This window comes from Cryptotermes secundus, unplaced genomic scaffold, assembly GCF_002891405.2.
Source record: "Cryptotermes secundus unplaced genomic scaffold, Csec_1.0 scaffold213, whole genome shotgun sequence".
Classification (NCBI taxonomy): domain Eukaryota; kingdom Metazoa; phylum Arthropoda; class Insecta; order Blattodea; family Kalotermitidae; genus Cryptotermes; species Cryptotermes secundus.
Window position 1 is genome coordinate 303,032 of NW_019731264.1, and position 21,296 is coordinate 324,327.

The 21,296-nt window shown below is 39.7% G+C and overlaps 1 protein-coding gene across 3 annotated transcripts in view; it reads left to right on the plus strand.

The window, feature by feature from the left end:
- LOC111866724 (calcium-transporting ATPase type 2C member 1) overlaps window positions 1–21,296 on the plus strand; it is a 100,562-nt gene that overhangs the window by 52,420 nt on the left and 26,846 nt on the right. For 2 of the 3 annotated variants that reach the window (XM_023855930.2, XM_023855931.2), the window contains exons 3-11: window positions 2,679–2,873; window positions 8,076–8,165; window positions 9,827–9,924; window positions 12,142–12,250; window positions 15,319–15,468; window positions 16,919–17,130; window positions 18,205–18,329; window positions 19,190–19,287; window positions 20,417–20,512. In XM_023855930.2, coding sequence (XP_023711698.1) covers window positions 2,679–2,873; window positions 8,076–8,165; window positions 9,827–9,924; window positions 12,142–12,250; window positions 15,319–15,468; window positions 16,919–17,130; window positions 18,205–18,329; window positions 19,190–19,287; window positions 20,417–20,512 — 1,173 coding nt within the window. Of the gene's footprint in view, window positions 1–2,099; window positions 2,295–2,678; window positions 2,874–8,075; window positions 8,166–9,826; window positions 9,925–12,141; window positions 12,251–15,318; window positions 15,469–16,918; window positions 17,131–18,204; window positions 18,330–19,189; window positions 19,288–20,416; window positions 20,513–21,296 lie in introns of all 3 variants that reach the window. The other variant, XM_023855929.2, reaches the window with a different exon arrangement.

Consider the following 21,296-nt stretch of genomic DNA (forward strand, 5'->3'; position numbering starts at 1 on the left):
AGGGCAAAAGGGGGCGGAGGTACACCAGACATTTGGGTACCCTTAATTAAAAAACAACAAAAATTTATGAATATAAGGAAATATAACATATCGTACCAAAACCTGAAATTATTTAAAAACATAATGATTATTTGATACTGAATAATAATAATAATAATAATAATAATAATATAGCCCGATCATCAAACAGCACTCAGACGTACTGGGGTTTTGGACCTTGTTCAATGTCCGGTATTCTAAAAACTAGAGAACACGCCGTTTCGGAAACTGGATCTGTTTCCGTCTTCAGGTGACAGGGGAAACATCTTACGCTATTGGGTCTCTTGGAAAGAGCTAACCTCAGTCACTACAACCTGTTAGTAAACATAACCTTATACGGCTCAAATGTAAGTTCCGAATCAAACTACCTGCCCCCTTCGCCCTAAGAAAATCCTTACAGCATACATGGCTCCTTGTCACCATCGTTTTTGTCGGGTTGCGGATGGAGGAGACGGCCTCAAATCGCAGACAACCGACAAGGGGTCGTCTTTCGGCTTTGGGACTGGGCGTGGAGCTGAATTCCAGTCATCGCACAAACCAGCATTTTACAAAATGGAGATTGCAACGAAGTGAGTAGTTAAGTAGTTCATCTGTGAGATCTGGGCGATCTGAAGTTCCCTCCACGGTGACTATGAAGAATGCCGGATTCTGGGATGTGACGTCACGTTACTTGATAGAAGCTTGTCTATGTTCTGAAGGAATGGGGCAGATGGAGGAAGCACGTTCTTCCGAAACTTTTGCAAACTTCTACCAGACTACACTGAGTAAACTGTAAAGTTGTCCCTGTGCTTAATTGATTAAGCACCACGCCATGAAGACACATGACGGAGTGGAGATATAGCTCCACCATGCTTGACATCGGCACTAGATGGAGGTGAAAGTCAGCTTCACGTCCCGGCCGCTTTATCCCCAGGGAAAGACCCCCGACACCCAGTGTAAAGGATGTTGGCTGTGGCCCCAGAGGCGGCCTGGTCTTTGTAGAGAGGAGAAAAATCTAGCCCAAGAACTAGATGAATGTGAGTGGTCAGCATCAAGCCCCGGCTACTTTATCTCCGGGGAAATCGCCGCCGGTATCCATTGTATAGGAAGCTGGGTGGGCCCCGGAGACCTAACTTGCCGAGACTCGAACTCCGACACATGGGCCGTATAGCCCGTAGCCAGTTGCTATACCGACTGCCCTTACCGTGCACTTTCTTTGTATTTGCTTATTGAAAGATAGCGAGATTCACGAAATGAAATTATAGAGGCAGCAACAGAATGAACAGATGAGAAATGTTACGTCATGTGATTATTCACTTATGCGAATCTCCTAAAAAACAAAGTAATTATTTAACTGGCTTACATTTCAGTGATAAAAAGATAAATACGTGTATTTTTAAATGACAGTTCGAAATCAGTTGCTCAATCTAGCAGTCGTCGAGTCGGGTTGTATCGAGTGCATGGCAGTGTCACCAGGAGATGTAAGTGTGATACTGCAGATGGCTCTAATTGGGAAATTGTGAATTGTGTAATTTGTAAGAGCGAGTGTTCTATAAATTCGCTATATCCAATACGGCATGAAGTTATTTGTCGCATGACCTACCCAACACATGACAATATAATTCCCAACGTATTATACTACCATTTGACGATATATAGTCAGAGACACAGACAGCATCGTTTAATAAACCACAAGTATATAAACGAGGGAGTTATTTAATTTTGGCGCCATTGTACGTCCATTCAGCACCATCTCTCCGCTCCGTTGTACGTCCGTTCAGTACCATCTCCGCTCCTTCGCTCCGGGTTTTACAGCAACACTTGCAAAGAGGTCATATGGAACGCGCATTGAAGATATAACCAATGTTACCAGACATGTTGAAAAGAGGGTCATCCACTTGTGTACTTCATTATACATTCGAACCGAAAGTATCACGTTACCTTACTATGTAGTTAGCTTAGCTGTAACCTGGATATCAAGTATATAAACATTTGATATGGGCGGTTCTAGATGTTACAGAACTTCAATGGAATGGAATATCTTCATTGTTAAGATCCATGAAATTTAATCATTTCTCTAGGGATATCGAGGAGGTTGTGTGGTTGAAAGTCGTACTGCCATGTAAATAGAAAATAGACGCGGTTGTGGTAACATCTTGCCACTGAAAATGAAACAGTCTAACAACACGAAGTATGAGAAATTACCACAGCTACATGCCGACAAGGAATTTAATGGAGAAACGATAGGAAGCCCGGATACTGGGAGCGAAAGAGCGGTGAGTGCTGTCAGAAGTAGGTCTGCTGATATTGATTATTGGCTCACGGTGGTTTCACCAGTACATTCCTGCATTGTATAAAGTATTATTTGGTGTTTCTATTTATATGAATGTTCAGATACGAAATATTCAAACAGAATTATATTATTAATACAAAATTGTCCGATAATTCTGTAAATGTTCTATGTGGATTCATTGAGGGAGCATCTTAGACGTTTTGAGAACTTTTCCAAATGCCACATGAATACATGAGAACTACGTTTAGGTTTGTTTTAAATTCGTTGAAAACTGTCTTTTTTTGAGTTAAATGTGCAGTGATGATAAAGAGGCATTTAATAATATTTAAGTTCTTGTACAAATTGAGATAATAGCACATTTGTTTAGGAGGAGCACCAGGAAATGTGGCTCACAACTAGTGAAGCAAGCACACTGGGTGCAGAAGAGGTAGCAGCCCGTCTCCGTGCGGATCTGCGGATAGGGCTTCGATGGAGGGAAGCAGAACTGCGGAGGCAGTTGGCTGGATATAATGAACTTACTGTTAGAGAGGAAGAGCCAACATGGAAGAAATATATAGAACAAGTAAGTGTTGTATATGTGGTTCTGAACTTAATTTCTCTTGTACAGGATGACTGGCACAGAGAAGGCTCCAAATTAATGATTAGAAACCTTGCAATAATTGTCAATGAAAGTGGATCTTGGTGAGTAAGCCTCAGTAGATGTGGAGCTAATTGGGTTACAGAAAATGGTTTCTCGCTGCCTGGAGACATCGGCTGACACGATGCTTCATGTCTGTAAATGTAGCAACTGGCGTGGCAGGAGGGCTTGCATACTGAAGGAAATTCTGTGAATTGGGCAGGCAGGCTCTGGGTCAGCATTGCAAAATGCAAAGTGTTGCCAAGTTTCATTTTCATTGATGCATTGATTGCATGATTTATAACGATTAATTTTAGTGGTTCTTTCAGGGAATGAACCTGTATTTCATCATAAACATAATCTGTTATTTTATTTTGTTTGGACAATTCAGTAGTATGCATTTGAAGATCTTGTCAATAATTGTGGAAGTTTTAACTTGTAAGAAACTGTATTGTTTTAGCTACAGTATTTATGAAGAGAAAAGCAGAGTGATTGTCAGAATGCAGTGTAGGGTGTACTTAGCACAGACTGAGAGGTGTGTATTCATTTGGTAGGAGTCCCCGGAAGAAATTATAGATCACAAAAATAGAAACTGGAGAATTATTCTGGCTATTATTACACATATTTAAAGAACACAGTTTGTAAAAATCAGTTGCAAGTACAGTTATACAAACTTTCTGTCATTTGTGTGTCAATGACTAAATTCTTTAAAAACAGACAGGGATGTGATATTGTGGTCAGCAATCTCGGCACAAGGCTATTATGTGAATTGTTCCAAACATTCAAAATTGTATGATAATTTTCTAAACAGTGTTGTAAACTGAACTATGATTATGACATTAATACTCCTGTTAGCTACATGTACAGTGGAACCTTGCTTAATGAGCACCTCTCATAACGAGTAATTCGCATAACGAGCAAAGCAAATTGTAAAAAAATGACTCGCTTAACCAGTGACGTTTTGCATAACGAGTGACGAGAGGGGAAGTCCCGGATTGTGTGCTTGCTACATCAGTGTGTGTTTAGCACTCGTTCCGCCAGCATCTTAGTGTCACTTGTGATCACACATTTTCCCAAACTTATGTTCAGACATATTATTTGTGATTTTTTGTGCACAGTTTAATAACCCTTGCAAAAATGCCCGAAGAAAAAGCCGCAAAAAGACAGCCATAAGAGAATAAAAATAACCATAGAAATGAAACGTAAAATCATTGAAAAGCGAGAACGAGGTGTGAGCGTGGCTGATCCAGCACACACATACAATCAACAATCTACATCAACAATTTGCACAATCCTCAAGCACAAGGACAAGATTAAGGAGATAGATGCTTCAAAGGGAGTGACAAGAATATCTACGCAACGGTTACGTATTCTCGACGATGTTGAAAGGTTGCTCCTCATATGGATAAACGAAAAGCAATTGCAAGGTGACGCTATTAACGAGAACATCATTTGTGAGAAGGCAAAAGTGATCTTCGCTGACCTCGTTAAGAAGATGCCAGGATCATCAACGGCCGAAGAAGAAGCATTTAAGGGAAGCCCTGGGTGGTTTGAGAAATGTAAGAGAAGACCCAGCATCCATAGTGTTGTAAGGCATGGTGAAGCAGCAAGCTCCAACAGAAGGGCAGCAGAGAACTTCATCAGCGACTTCAAGAAGCACGTAGATTCTGAGGGTTACCTGCCACAACAGGTTTTTAATTGTGACGAGATGGGTCTCTTCTGGAAAAAGATCCCGAAGCGAACCCGTATAACAGCAGAGGATAATGCATTGCCTGGCCATAAGCCAATGAAAGACCATCTCACGCTGCTATTTTGTACCAATGCAAGCGGTGATTTGAAAATTAAACCGCTGCTTGTTTACCATTCAGAAACTCCAAGAGCCTTCCAGAAGTGTAAAGTCCAGAAGAGCAGGCTAAATGTGATGTGGAGGTCCAACAACAAGGCTTGGGTGACACGTGACCTTTTTACTGATTGGATCAATGAAGTGTTTAGTCCTTCTGTGGAAAAATATTTGCTTGAGATGAATCTGCCACTCCATGTCTTGCTTGTTATGGACAACGCTCCTGCCCATCCTCCAAACCTAAAAGATGACCTCCTTGAAGAATTTAAATTCATTAAGATCCAGTTTCTGCCTCAAAACCACTCCGTTANTGCCAGCCTATGGACTATCAGGTTAGTTCTAACTTTAAGCACTCTTCGAGCATCGTTTTGAGGTGACTGAAGGGACCAATCACACTCTCAGAGAGTTTTGGAAATATCACTGCCACAGCGTTGCCTCTCTCAAGATGATCGAAAAGGCATGGGAAGGGGTTACCAAGAGAACCCTCACTTCTGCTTGGAAGAAGCTTTGGCCGGAGAGCGTTGTCGAATGTGACTTTGAAGGGTTTGAGATAATACCTGTGGTGCCTGTATTCAACGAGATTGTGTCTTTGGCCAATATCATGGGGCTGGGGGTGGATAACAGTGATATCAATGAGCTTGTGGAAGAGCACAGCCAAGAGCTGACCACCGAAGAGCNAGATTGGTTCATTCCGCATAGAAGAAAAGATGAAGATGATTCACGCTCCTTAACAATGTATATATAATTTTCTTTGAATGAACGTTATACATAAAATTTTTTGAGTATTTTTTTCAGCATGGAACGCATTATCGTATTTTACATTAATTTATATGGGAAAAATTGTAAGATTCTGGAACGAATTATGCTCGTTAAGTGAGGTTACACTGTATATCATAACCATACTAGCTTCTAACCCCCTAACTAAACTAATTCCATGAGAAGCTGATAGTTGCTCAGTCAGACAGCAAATTTCGAACCTTTATTAGATCCCAAAGGTTTGTTACCTGGAAAAGTTCCATCTTCTGGGATGTAGCCATATAGTCCATTGAAAGTTAACTGATGTTTCAAAGGAACATGTCACCACCATCTTCAGGGTTGAAAAATAAGCCAAGCAAGAAACCAGCATGAAGCAGGTAGCAAGCCGAGCAGCCTGCATGCCAAATTTTGGTTTAAATAGGAGAACAGGGGTGAACCCCAAGACAATTCATCAGTTCCTCTCGGTTCACTCACAGAGTAGAGTGAACGAATAGGAGTGAAACACCTCACCTGTTTCTGTTGGATCTGTCACAGAATGGAATTAACCAGTAGGAGACAAGACAAGGATAACTGATATTTTGTTCACTGGAGCCTGCCTCCAAGCACATAAATGTTGCAGTAGTGCTATAGATTTGTATTTGGAACATGCTTGGTTCAGATCTCAGTCTGAAAGCCAGCTATTCTGACCGAATTATTTTCTGTAATTTCATAATGCTGTGACAGTACCACAGTTAGCCAGCAACAACATCCTCTCAAATTTTCTCCAATTTTTCATCCATCAGTCTTGCTACCATTCAGTGCTATATAGTCTTAACTACTAGCAGAATCATAAAATAACCCATAAAAAAGAAATGTGAGCTCACCAAGTTCCTTTAAAATTCTTATTTTCTCATCTACACGTAGGTCTTCAAGAGGTCTTTTCCCTTCAGGTTATATGACCAATATTTTTTTCACATTTCTGATCTTTCTCATGCATGCTACGAGTCCTGCCAATTTCGTCATCCATTATTTAGCATCCTAATATTATTTGGTAACAAATACTAGTTATTATGCCCCTTATTTTGGTGTTTCTCCACCCTTCCCCGTGGTCCAAATATTCTCCTCTACATGCTAGTCTCAGTCTCAGTGTACAAGGTGCGACAGTTTCATTCCCGGAATGGCCCTGTGAAAGCAAAATTTGCTTACCTGTGCACTTGAAGCTGCTGTCGCCTTTGAAATACTCTCATTGTGAAGCTATGCACTTCATGAGACAGTGGTGCCACTGCCGGAAACAATCTTGAAAATTGTTTTCCAGAATACCTCACAGTAATATCCCGTTGTATTGAATGTCAGGAATGTCAGCAAATCTTTGTTCCTTCAGGGCATTTTTAATTTTTGAAAGAGCCAAAAATTGCAGGGGGCTACGTCAGGGGTATAAGGTGGATGGTCCATTTCTGTAATGTATTTCTTAGCCAGGAACTTGTGAACTCTTAACGCATCGTGCGCAAGGGCATTGTCACGGTGGAGAACTCAACACAGAAACTATCATTTCAATCGCTAGAAATATTAAACATAAAATCTTCCAAGCACACTTTAAATTTTCACAGGTGGACCTCCTGTATTCATCTGTAATCCTGGTTCCAATCCAGGTGCTTCCACCACTACTATTTATCTCGTAACTCATAACTAACTGAACTGTCACTCACACACTCACTCACTGTCACTTCTAGTTCAGTCTCTTCTCATGATTCTGCCACCGCTATTTCTCTCTTGTAGATCATAACTAACTCAGGACTATGTCACACATTTGTATAGCAGAGGGACAGACAACTCGTCATTGTAAACATATGTCACATGATTGCTACCCACTACTGTTGTGTGATGTCACTGACCTCGCAGGAACCATGTCATGTGATGGTCACATACTGTTGTGTGACGTCACAGCGTGCACGTTGCATAGCAACAGCTTGTCCGCGGACATGGAAAACACTGTTCCAATACTGTTGGCTGCGTGCGTGTTGCGGGTGTTGTCTAGCAACAGGTCTACATGCCACATTGTACCAGAGATCTTGTTCAACACATATGGAACTTTTCTTCTGTGAGATTGCTACCTTGAGATATATATATATATATATCCTCAAAGATATTTAGACACACAATATCCAAATGATATCCCCTTTTGCACCACCATTAGGATTATGGCGACCTTATACACTGCGCTGCATGATGTGTTTATGTACTGTATCTTAAAGACAGACTGATCACTACTGGCAGTCAGTTGTTTATAGTGACCTAATAATGTAACAGCAGTGGACATAGATTGTTTTGTGCATTAAAACATATATGGCCTCCTCACATCTACTGGGCAGACAGGACTGAAGGAAAACAGGTAACTGAACTAAGTTCATGAAGTTGAGTCCTTCACGAGAAGCTGCCATTAACTAAGCGAACTAAGTTGATGTAGTTGTGTCCCTCATGAGAAGCTGCAGTGCACTAATCTCTCTAGGAGACTGAAGAATTTTGTATTGTATACATCTGCATTTGAGTCTGTATGTTATCTTGTTTTATTCCAGTTCCGAAATCCCCTGATCATGCTGCTTTTAGCTTCAGCACTTGTGAGCGTGTGCATGAGACAGTTCGATGATGCAGTCAGCATAACTGTGGTAAGTTGGCTTTATACAGCTTTGGTCACACTGGATGCCAAGTTCTTATTATCATCTTTGTCATACGGCAGGTCACGGGATGCTCGATAGTGCACTAGTTAGTGTTACAGTTGCCGTAATTGCAACTCCACCTGCCAGGAGAGTTCAGTAACCGCCCGGTATCCTCTAACTTATCATTAGAGGCACATACGACCTTGTAGACTGCTGAAGTTTACATTTCCCTGCTATGTGTTTTACCATTCGGGGACATTCTGTTTCAGTTAAGGCCTAAATTATTAAATTTTTGAAAAGTAATGTTATGTAATTTAATTAACTCTCAGTTCTTGCCATCTGCTGTAATTAATGCTTTTATTACTGAGAAAATTTGCATAATAGTAATGTTTTAGACTCATATTTGGGAGGTGCTTGCGCTGAGTCTCTGTGAGTCTCAGCAGGGATGCTGGATGTTCAGAATGAGATTCTTTGTGATTCTCTGTAGTCCCTCCAGGCAGATGACAGGATAATTGTACCTCCTTTCTCAGTGCTTTCCAAATCATGTCATCCACCCACCTGACACTACATAGTCTAATTGTGGAATGCATCATTAAATATTCTCCCTACCTTTATTATCATTGCCTCCATGTAGAACAGATTGGATTCCTAGGGCATGTATGAAGGTTAGACTTTGGGAGCATATTCTAGAAGTCATTTGAAGCTAGGAAGTTCCATGAGCATTGGTTCAATGTACTATCACTGCCAATGCTGATGTCACCGTAACACATTTGCTTTATGTCTGATTCTTGTATTTCACTTGTGTAGTTGGTTTTCATTTTGCAAAATGTTCACTCAAATCTTAAAGTTGTTAGGGGCCATAAATGAAGCAGCTGCTGCAGCAATAAGAATGAAATGCGTAGAAAATTAGATTTTCAATGCCTAACAGCTTCTTTTCTAATAAATACCATTTCAGGAACCTAATTTAATTTTTAACGTTTAAGTTGATGATAATTCAGTTTGTGAAATTGATAATAATTTAACTATAAAACCTTAACATTGGTAATAAAAATGTGGAAAGGAAAATTTGTTTTATTCTATGCTACACCAGTCATAACTTGATAACCGAATGCACTGAATGAACTATTATGTGAAGTGTTCTTGTTCCATCTTGAATTGCAGCATGTACTGTTGTCTCTCTGTGCTGGCTACGGCTGGAAGGTTTAGGTCAATTGAAAAACTCCAGTGACCTCATTGCAAATTGAACCCATGACCTTCAGGCTTGTAGTATCATGCCTCAACCAACTGAGTGCATATGAAGGAAGGTCATATTGTTTACATCTGCTGTCTTGTTCAGTGCTGCCAACGTCACTTTTGAAGTAAACTTTATAATATTTTAGGTTCTCACAACAGTGGGTATTAAGATGACAGTCTTGTGTATTGTGACACTGTGTAGTTTGGCAGATTGGTGCCAATGTCTCCGAGCAACTTATCTACGAAACTACATTGTGAGACTTCCCAGGAGACTGCAATCCTAGTATTGCCTTCAATTTTTGACTTGTTAAGTCTGTACAAATATTGTGTGTGATTTGGTCTGTTAATGGAAGGAGGTATTGTCCAGTACAGCTTGGGGCCCTCTCAGAGGCAGTGCTGTGTGATCTGTATGATCAGGCTGAGAATTTTCTTTCCAGGCCATTATCATCGTTGTAACTGTCGCATTTGTTCAAGAATACAGATCAGAAAAGTCATTAGAAGAACTTACAAAGCTTGTCCCACCTACTTGTCATTGGTGAGTATAGTTCTTAAAAGTTCACCCATACTGTCTTCAGCTCTTACATTTATTTTACAGTGTATTTATTTGAAAATTCTGTCTAATTTTATTTCTTATTTTCTCTCTTCCATTTCTTGTCTGTTCTTATTTTAAAAGAATATAAAGATGATATATATATATTGTGGTTTTTAGTTAGTTAAATACAAACAAAGGGTATGTCACTGTTTAGAACTATACTGGTATTTCACTTCAGTGATTGGTATAGCTTTATGTTCAGGAGAATGAGTTTGATGCTTTTATGACAGTGATTTTAGGTTGTAGTGTCCTGGGTTGTGACATTGTGTAGTGTTGTAGTTGGGTACTTGTTCCACTCCTAAAGATGACACTGCAGCATTGGATTCATCCAGTATGTCAGTAAATATCTGGATGATTAAGCATTGTCACAATCCAGAAGACTGAATCCTGTATCATGAGAATGTGTGCGCGTGCGTGAATGCACACATACATACATATATGGTATCTCACACAATCTTGTATATAATTATTATTCACTTAGTGGGGGATGGAGTCTAACTAGGTCCACTCAGCACGGCGGCCCCTGATTGTCCTATTGTAGCCTGCCTCAAGTGATTAGAATGATGGAGAATTTGGTGGAATGAAGATTGGCAGGGGAAACTGAAGTACCCGGAGAAAACCCGCCCCAGCGCCACTTTGTCCACCACAAATCCCACTTGACCAGACCCGGGATCGAACCCGGGCCGCCAGCGACTAACCGATTTAGCTATGGCGCAGCCATATAATTATTATAAATTACATAACATCATATTACTTGACCTTAGATATCATCAATGGGGCACGCGGTAGTGCAGTTTGAGGCACTCAGCTGCAGCCTGGAAGGTTGCAGGTTCGATTCCAAATGAGGTCATTGGATTTTTCAATTGACCTAATCCTTCCAGCCACACCATAGTGCTGGGGTTGACTCAGACTCTATGAGTACCAGGAACCTTCCTGGGGGGTAAAGGGTGGCCAGTGCATAAGGCTGACAACCTCACCGCCATCTTTCAGCTGACTGTGTAGAGAATGTGAGAGCCTCGATGTCTCACAACCATATGGGTCTCCACAGCTGGTTACAGGGATAGCTTTACCTTTTTTTATTAATGTCCTGTTACAGGATGTATATTCTAATGCATATCTTGTTACCCGTGAAAAGTAAAGTTGTCCCTGTGCTCAACTAATTAAGCACTATGCCATGAAGGTGTATAGGGCAGTGGATGTATAAATCCACAATTTATTGACCTCGGCACTAGTTGGAGATGAGTGGTCAGCTTCACACCCCTTCTGCTTTACCCTTGGTGAAAAAGCCACCTGGTACCCATTGGATAGGAGGCTGGGTGGATCCAGAGCCAGTTTGAATGCTGTGGAGAAGAGAAAATTCTTGACACTACCGGGACTTGAACACCAACCCCTTGGTCATCCAGCCAATAGCCAGTCACTATACCAACTGTGCTATCCAGGCTCCTATGTTGTTACCTGTTCATGTTATTAATATTGATCAGTGTACTGGTAAGTTTGGTAAATGAATCAAAATTTAATAACTTTTGTATGAAATTGTAAAATATATTCATTCACACAGATCACCATTACAGTATGCAGTTTATGTACCTTAATGTACCTTGGCTGACTTTATCCCTGTGTCTTGCACTTCATGCAGTAACTTATGTTGTCCACTGTTGTGAATGTTTTGTTGGGTATTATGATATTATGTTGGTAATTATTATTTATGTATTCTGATGTTTCACTGCCCTTTTGTCTTTCTCTTGTAACTGTGGTTGTGTTATGTTTTTAATTTCATGTTTCATCTGGTGTTTTTGTTGTTAATTTATGATCTCATCATTCTTGATGCTGTTAGGTAGTGCTATTACAGCAGCATTATCACCTAACAGGTGTTATATGGAATAGGTGTACTTCAAATGTAAACTCATAGGAAGATCGTCAAGTGAGATCATTAATTAATTGAGAATATTGAGGAAGATGTGAAATTTTAAAGTATTAATGAAAGCTGTAGTTGGTTCTGATAAAACCAATTGACTGGTGCAGTGATATGTGTAATATGTACACTTAATACTTGTCACTAGCTCAGATGATAATATACGGTGAAATTCAGTGAGTTCAGCTTAAACTGTACTCATTTTGGTATACTTTGGTGTGTACACTTCTGAAGGTGTTTGTTTTCAGTTTACGTGAAGGTCAGCTGGAAACATTTCTTGCGCGTAATCTGGTTCCTGGTGATGTTGTGCACATTAATGTAGGTGACAGGGTGCCTGCGGACATCCGATTGTTTGAGGTATGTACAGTTTGGTAACTTGTATCACTTAAAGCGAAGAGGGTAAAATTTGTAGTTAATTGGTTAGACTATGTTCCTACAGCAGTAGATACATGATGTAACTTAAAGGTGTGGCACAAAAGTAATAATTAATTAACCCTTTCACTGCTAATATGTTAAGTAACTCTCAGTACCCTTTGTGCTGAATTATTTTTTAATAAATCTTTCATAAATAATTTAAGTGCAAAGTATGAAAATTTGTGATAAAATGTAAGTAATCTAACCTCGGACAGGGAACAGGCAGCAGAAGTTGCAAAAATGTGTAATTTTTCAGTATTTTTCACAAGGGAAGAGTCCATTTAACTCAGGGTTGTCCAGGATGGCCAAGAAAGTACATAATTCACTATCCTAGACTTACCACTATGTCGCATGTTGACCAAAGTCCATAACTTTATTTAAAACTATTATAGAAAGCACTGCGCACTATACAAAGCCATTTTTACTAGCCCTGTGAAATACCCGCGTCACATGACCACGGAGCGTGTGTCTCACTGTGCAGATGCAACCTTTTACATTTCTTAAGCTAGAGGGCAGAAGAATGCAGCTATTGAAATGAATGATGATGATTTATTACGTTCCCAGTAGATGACTCTATGCACCCGCCAAGTTTGAATGAGATTGGTATAAAGAAACCTGAGATTTGAAACTCTAAAGTTGCCATACGGGTTTTGTCGATCACAGCAAGGATGCCATGTTTTTCAGAGATCGACATATGTTGACTGCAGCAGCGTAAGGGTTAATATCCACATGGGTCAGAAAAAATCTCCCTTAATGACTCATAGCACTTTTTTCCTTTTTAAAGTATCTGACAGAGCATCATAATTTGCTGCTTGCCTGAGAGCAGTAATTTCGTAGGAAGCGCTGGAATGTCCTCTATGAACTTTAAAGCAGTACATAACCCATTTTGTCATTTACTGTTAAACATGTTTGGAACTTCTGGGGGATTGTAGATTATATTCAGAGCTGTCTTCATGTCCCTTTTGAGGAGTTACTACATTATCGCCTGCTTATATGGCTACAGCTTTTACTTACACCTCAGTCAAGATAGCTGGGATTTGAGTTGGGTGCTTCCGGAATGTGAGTCAGACACATTATTGCTTTTGCCAGTCCCCTCAGTTGAAATTGTTGATTATAATTACAGTGGTGGGGTAGCCGAAGGAATTTCAAAGCATCTCTTCACTTTTGCAAAGAGAATTTGAAACATTGGAAAGAACCCCTGCAAAATATTTCCATAAATATTTCTTAGTTCTGAACAAAGAACTGTTGTCAGTTATTAAGGTGTTACTGTGATGTATTCATGATATCAAACTACAGAGTTGTGTGCCTCAAATTTTTAAACTGACAGGCTGCACCTTTAGCTTACCCCCCATGAATGACAATATTTAAATGTATTCACTAATATAAAATGCCCTAGAAAATAGAACAATTAGATGGTATGGCTATATTGACCAAATGAAGGAGGAAAGGGAATCAAAATATATTTTACTTTATCACCACAAGAAGGTGAATGATACTTACTCATAAGCAGAAAACGTGGAAGTTTGGTGTTGGAAGGTGGTGGAGACTAGTAGAACAGATTGCTATAGGAACTGAAGACAGCAAAAACCATAAAAGGATATCAAGAACTGGAATTAAAACAAGAAGAAAGTGGGGGTGGAGGAGGATGACAACTACAATGATGACGGTGGTGGCGGCAGTGGCTATGAGGATGATGATGATAACAATATGAATCGTATATCGGAATTTAAGTGTCTTACCTTAGACCACAGGAATATTGAAGTGGAGCTTGGAGGTGACAACTGAACTCATCACGGTAAAAGTGCTACATACCTCATTGCTGAATATCAATGTGGTTGCCTTCAGAATACCCCCCTTGGGAAAGCTATGCAGTGATGCCAGCGCCTAGTCCACCTTCCAAAACAATTTTGGAACTGGTTTTGAGGAATGGCTTTCAGAGCTGCTGTCAAATTACTCCTGATGTCATCAGTGTCATCAAAATGCCTACCTTTCAATATTTCCTTTATCTTCGGGAACAGAAAAAGAGTCATTGGGGGGCTAGATCCGGTGAATATGGAGGGTGTTCCATCACAGTTATTTGTTTACTAGCTAAAAGCTCCTTCACAGGGAGCATTGTGTGAGCAGGTCCCTTGGGACCATTTCTGCGCGCACCTTCCTCATGTCAAGATGTTCAGTTAAGATTTATTAATTGTTTCTCTCTTGATGTTTGCTTGCTCTGCTATGCTCCTGACAGCCAACGATTTTCGCTTACAATTTGACAAACTTTTGCAATGTCTTCTTCAATTTTGCTTGTTGCTGGCCGTCCTGATCGCTCTTTGTCAGTGACACTTTCTCTTCCCTCAGTAAAATGTGTCACCCACTTGTAAACTGCTGTAACCCCATAAACATGCAGTAGCATCTCTCTGATTTCACTTCCACTCTTGCCAAGTTTAGCAAGAAATTTAATGTTCATTCGACATTCTCATGATGGCACACCAAAACACACTCAGACAATAATAAACACCACTCAGAAGAAAGAGACTGCCATAGATCAACAACAACACAGCTGTGAAAAGCTGATGTGCCAATGTCATCAAAACATACTGAGATTTCTGTCCACTGCTGCTACGGCAAGCACGTGGTGGTGAGTTTGTGAACTTTATTGTCAGACCTCATGTATTTATACTATTGTGCTTAAGCTGAGGGACAGCTTTACTATTTTGATGTGATAACTTGTGGATCTGTTGTTCATGAAATGAAGAGGTATTGTTCTTAAAGTAGCTTAAGTCAACTTATATAATTTGAAGGCTTCCTAATTTGAGTTATATGATTAATGAAGTATGTTGATCTTTGAATATTAAGATCACTGTTTTCTTAGTTGTGGTGTTGCGCCCTTTTGTAGGTACATAGCAGCATTTCAGAAGAACCTGTGAGCTCTCATCAGGTTCCTCTGAACTGCAGGTACCTACCTGTCAAACTACAGAATGTCACAGCCCAGAAGGCTATAATCTTAGTGTTGATCTTGTTTGTAGGCAATTGATTTAGCCATAGATGAGAGTAGCTTCACAGGAGAAACTGAGCCAGCAGCAAAGATGACAACTCCAGTGCTGAAAACAAACGGTCATACATCCAAGAAGAATATTGCATTCATGGGCACCCTTGTCCGATGTGGTAACGGCAAGGTATAAGCAAAAACATTTTATAATTCTTTTTCCACCACTGCTTTGATATGTAATATGAGACTTACATTGTCACGACTGTGTTTGACTATAGACGGGGTATGGATTGGATATTGGCACACTTGCACACACCACTCAGAACTCCAAGTAATTACAGCACTCTCACTAATTTCCGCACTTTACAAATCACTAGCACAAGCTAAGTCTTATTGGTCTTCACTTGTCATATCTTGGGAGCGGATTTTAACACATAATTATAACAGTCTCACTATAACTACACAGGGCATGCATAGCCTGAAGGTTGTGACTTATTTTTCTGATGAGGTAATTTGACTTTTTCAGTTTAGCTAATCCTTCCAGCTTCACTATGGCCCGGGGGTCAACTCAGCCTCTAAGAGAAATGAGTACCAGGAATGTGCCTGGGGATAAAGGGCAGTTGGCATGTAAGGCTAACAACCTCACTGCCATCTTGAGCCAATTGTCTAGAAAATATGGGAGCCTTGGCATCTGAGAACCCTATGGGCCTCCACAGCCTGTTACAGGCATAGCTTTACCCTTTATCCTTTACTGTAACTACAGCACACATAAAGTCTTCTTTTTAGATCTGCACTCTTGCAGCTAACTCTTTTCTTCAAAGCCAGACTCTCAACTCTCAACTCTCAACTAACTGTAGTTCTGTCTCTTCTCAGCCTCCCTTGCAGAGCTCAACTGAACTTCCAACCCTCAAGCAACTGAACACTCAGTTATCTTCCTTGTAACCATTTTGCACAGACTGAATAGAAAATACTGTGTTTACCGATCCGTTGCTTGGAAATGGGTTGCATAAAACCATTGTTCTGTTGTTGCTGGCATTACTAACAATGGTCGCTGTTCACAGAGTCACCGCTTAGGAATGGGTCTATATGCTACAATATGCAGCACTTTGAAGCATGGAATTAATCAAAATAATGTTTAAACATTCAGTTTTCAGTTGACCTTGGAACATGACTTTGTCCCAGTTCTTGCTGCAATAGAAGGGGATGGTGAATACAAGGAAATATAATATTAACCCTTTGGCGCGGTGATTTAAATTCCGCTGCCGTGTCTCTCCGGCGGTAATATTTTCAGCCGGCCATTTAAATTTTGCTCGTAAATGATTTATTTGTCATNGAAGGTAGTCAAATTGCTGTGTTTTGTGAGAATCATAGGAAACACACAAGTGCACTCTGTCAGCAAAATGCAGAATTTGTGTCTGTTAAAGTAGTTGGTAGGGGGCACTATGCTACAAGCCGGAAGGTCGCGGGTTCAAGTCCCGATGAAGTCATTAGATTTTTTTCAGTTGACCTAATCATTCCAGCCGCGCTGTGGCCCTAGGGTCGACTCAGCCTCTAACAGAAATGAGTACCAGGAATTAATTAAATAATTTATAATTAATTATAATTTATTATAATTATTATAAGTAATAANTGTTCAGGGGATTGTAGTAAACACAGGAGAAAAATCTGAATTTGGTGAAGTTTTCAAGATGATGCAAGCTGAAGAGGCTCCAAAAACCCCACTTCAAAAGAGCATGGATATTTTGGGAACCCAGTTGTCTTTCTATTCATTCTGCATAATTGGTCTCATTATGGTCCTCGGATGGATTCAGGGGCGACCCATTCTGGATATGTTCACTATTGGCGTCAGGTAAGAATCAAATTGTATGACCAAGATGTTTAGTTATATTTACTGTCATATAGGGAGTGAGGGGTCATCAACAAAAAACTTTATAAATAAATAAAATTAATACTAAGATGTTAATACTCTTTTATTTTCTGTTCCACTACATGTTAAGATCTGTGTCATCATCATCAGGTGATTACAACAAATGTGTGTCATTGCAGAATTACTGAACTAATATGGATCCATACTAGTGAGCATCATAATTATAAACAAAGAATAGGTAAAGATATCCTTGTAACAGGCCAAGGAGGCCCATAGGGTTGTGAGATGTCGAGGCACCCACATTATCTAGCCATTCTGTTCACAGATGGTGATGAGGTTGTCAGCTTTAGGTGCCGGCTGCCATTTTACTCCCAGGTAGATTCCTGGTACTCATTTCTGTTAGAGGTTGGGTCGACTGGAAGGATTACATGAATTGAAATACCCAGTGACATCAGGAATTGAACCCACAACCTTCTGACTTGTAGCATAGTGCCTCAACCAACTACACTAGTCCAGCAATTCAGTGTTGGCAGTTATGTATGTATTTATTGTAACCACATGATGATGATGATGATGACGACGACAGCGGCAGTGATGACAACATTAATCGAAGCATGCAGTGGTATAGAAAATAGAACAGTATTAACGCATTAGTATTACTTTTATTTGTTTGTACAGTGTTGTGTTGTGTTCTGATGTTATCTCCCAGAAGATAGAGCCCTTTGTGACCATCGCTGCTAGAACCTCAAATCCTACATTGTGTAGTCTGGTTTCACAGGATGTATACCACCTTGAGCATCAATGAATAAGCCAGGCAAACAAGAAGCTGAGGGGTCAGTGAACTTCTACAAGGCTGCAATAGTATCACATCCCTGAAGCTGATACTCTTCAGTGTGGGCACCAATTATGTCCTTCTAGGCTTTCCATCGAAGATTATCATTATCTCTCGTTCAGTACTGTACAACCTCTATGGCTCAGTCAGTGGGTTCTTGACGTGGTCTTAAATTGCTAATGCCTTGTGACATTTGGTATATTTTTTGGTCATTCTTGTTTCAGTTTGGCAGTAGCAGCAATTCCTGAGGGCCTCCCAATTGTTGTGACAGTCACATTGGCTCTGGGAGTCATGAGGATGGCAAAACGCAACGCCATTGTGAAGAAACTGCCCACAGTGGAAACTCTCGGTAATTATATATATACATGTGTAGTTATAAAATTAAAACACTTCTGCATTAGTGATGCACCTCCCCACAACAGGGAAGTGAGGAAGCGACTACCACAAGGGTTGATATAGGTCAAAGTGGGTAATGTGGGGCACAAAGACAGGTTAAATAAAGACAGTACCATGAATGGACGGATGAACGTAATAAATCTAACAACACTTATAATGAAAGCAGCAGTCCAGTTGAATAAATAGTAGTTATACAAACTGAAATCCCACAGCAAATCAAATTTTGAAGCCGAATAGATACGAAGAAATTTGGACCGAATCATGATGTGAGCTGCGCGACTGGGAGAGAGAGAGAGAGTGAGTCCGAGGAGCATGCTGACGAGGCCAGGACAAGGCAGGAGTTGAAGGGAGTAGAAGGGGAGGAAGGGAAGGTATAGACAGGGCGAGACAGCGGGTGGGCAGGCGCGCACGTGTGTGTACGTATTACTTTCCTGCAATTTGCAGTATTGACTTGGTAAATAACTTGCATTTAGAGTAAGAAATTTTCAACTGTCCACAACTTTTACATCAGTTTACTTTAATTATGGGTGAAATAAGAATCAGTATTCAAATTTTTTCTGTGCCAAAAATTGTTCCACTGAAACGCTGTGTTTATTTTATATGTAAGAAATTATTTTAGCATAATCGTATAAACAAATCTTATAAGAACTTGATGTTTGTTGATGTACTTTTGTACTCCCCTACCCCACTCCATTTACTGAAATCCTCAATATAATGTAAAAAGAGTGGGTTTTTTTCATATATTCTTTAAATATGGATTTCACTGCATAACGAATCTGCAGGTATGATCATATCTGTTTTTTTTTCTTTCAGGTTGTGTAAATGTTATTTGTTCAGACAAAACTGGAACCATTACAAAAAATGAAATGACAGTCACTGTTATTGTAACATCTGATGGTTATCTGGCCGAGGTGAGTCTGCTCGCTGTACAAGAATGTCTCTCAAGATTTAAAAAGTTTGAATTCTTTCCTCATATGAGAAATTATTTTGTAGCACTGTTACTTTAATACCAAGAGTGAAGCTTGGAGACAGTGAGAACCTTCAGAGTGCTATCATCCAGAAACAGAATCAGTATTAACTGACGCCGGCGCTGAATGACGACGACTGTTGTTGTCTTCTTTCCCAGTACTTGGCCTGTTGACACCTGTTTTGGATATCACAAAACATATTTCTTTCAAAAGTTTATGGGATTTTCTCTTTTTGTATTTGCATTCTGGCATTGTTTTATTTCCACTTTCTTTTTGTGTTACCGTAGGTGGTTGAGGCACTATGCTACAAGCTGTAAGGTTGTGGGTTCAATACCTGATGAGGTCATTGACTTTTTCAATTGACCTCATCCTTCCAGCCACATTATGACCCTGGGGTCAACTCAGCCTCTAACAGAAATGAGCACCAGGTACCTTTCTGGGGGTAAAGGGCAGCTGGCATGTGAGGCTGACAACCTCACCGCCGTCTGTGAGCCGATTTTCTGGAAAATGCAGGAACCTTGACGTCTCTCAACTTTATGGGCCTCCACGGCCTGTTACAGGGATAGCCTTACCTTTACCTTACCTTAAATGTATGTTGTACTGACTGCAGGGATTTAATTTCTTCTTAATTCTGTAAATTCCCTTACTTGTGAAGTTTGTAGTTTTGTCATAATTTCTTCTTCAGTCCAAAAGGGTGTTATCCTACAGGCCACATGAAATGCATTTCTTTTGATACAAGTTACCTCTCATCAGTTCTTATTTTCCATTATTTACTACCATAAAGTAATGTTGTTTGAGCAGATGTCTCATAAATTCCAGATTAACTGTTACAAGAATATAAGTAAATTTGAAATCTCATTTAATAATTGCATTTTAAGGATGTCTGAAGTTTACAGTGATATTAGTTAATTTAAACACCTGCTTTTGTATGTGTAATGTTTGTCTGAAATTTAAGATTCAGGACAGTTATATTTAGAGAAATATTGAATGAACTATTTGGAGTTGGTCGTAGTGTCGTAATGCTGCTGTCTGGTGTCACAGTATTTCATGTGCAGTGTATTTTTACTTATAGGTTTCTGGTGCAGGTTACAATGACCAAGGAGAGATCCACATCCATAAATGTGACAGTTTTGAGAGAGCTCGAGAATCTATATATACACTTCTGGAGGTGAGAGCTTCTGAAACTCATGACCACTGTGATACCTGTTGAAAATTCAGCAGGAAGTCTCAGCCTTTGTTACATACAGTTTTGTACTATTAACTTTCCCTGCCTTCTCTAACATTCCAGTCCTGCATGGTATCAAATGATATGTCAATGTTAAATGTCATCTCCCATGATTAAAATGCACACATAGGCAGTCATTAACTGTCTGTTTTGTATAGTATACAACATTTGAATATCCACATCAAAATATTATCAGCAGGACCCGGATTTTGATGACATGTCATCTTTCTTTCCTTGTATCCTGTGTGATGCTCTTAAATATATAAATCTCGGATATGAGCTGTTGGTTACAGAAATGTAAATGTAATGTATTTCTTGTCATTTTTGACCATTTTAGGGAATTTTTCTTCATATGTTTTCTGAAATGTGAATAATATGGAAGTGAAGTGTTCCTTCTCTTTCTCCTTTAGGTAATTTTTCTGGATCTTTTTGGTCATTTTTTAAATATTTTCAGGTCATCAAAATCCAGGCCCTGCATATTACATTTTTGGGTCATATTTTAGGTCATTTTTCTGGATTTTTTTGGTCAATTTTTCAAATATTTTCAGGTCATCAAAATCTGGGGCCTGATTATCAGTAATCACAGAATAGACACGATGCACTGGAAAATAAAACTGCTGGCTCATTTGTGAATAACTATATAACTTATGTTCGTGCACTGTGTTAACTCTTGACAGTTTGTCACTATGGCAATGTGAATGTGCATAATATAGTATCTTTCATCTCA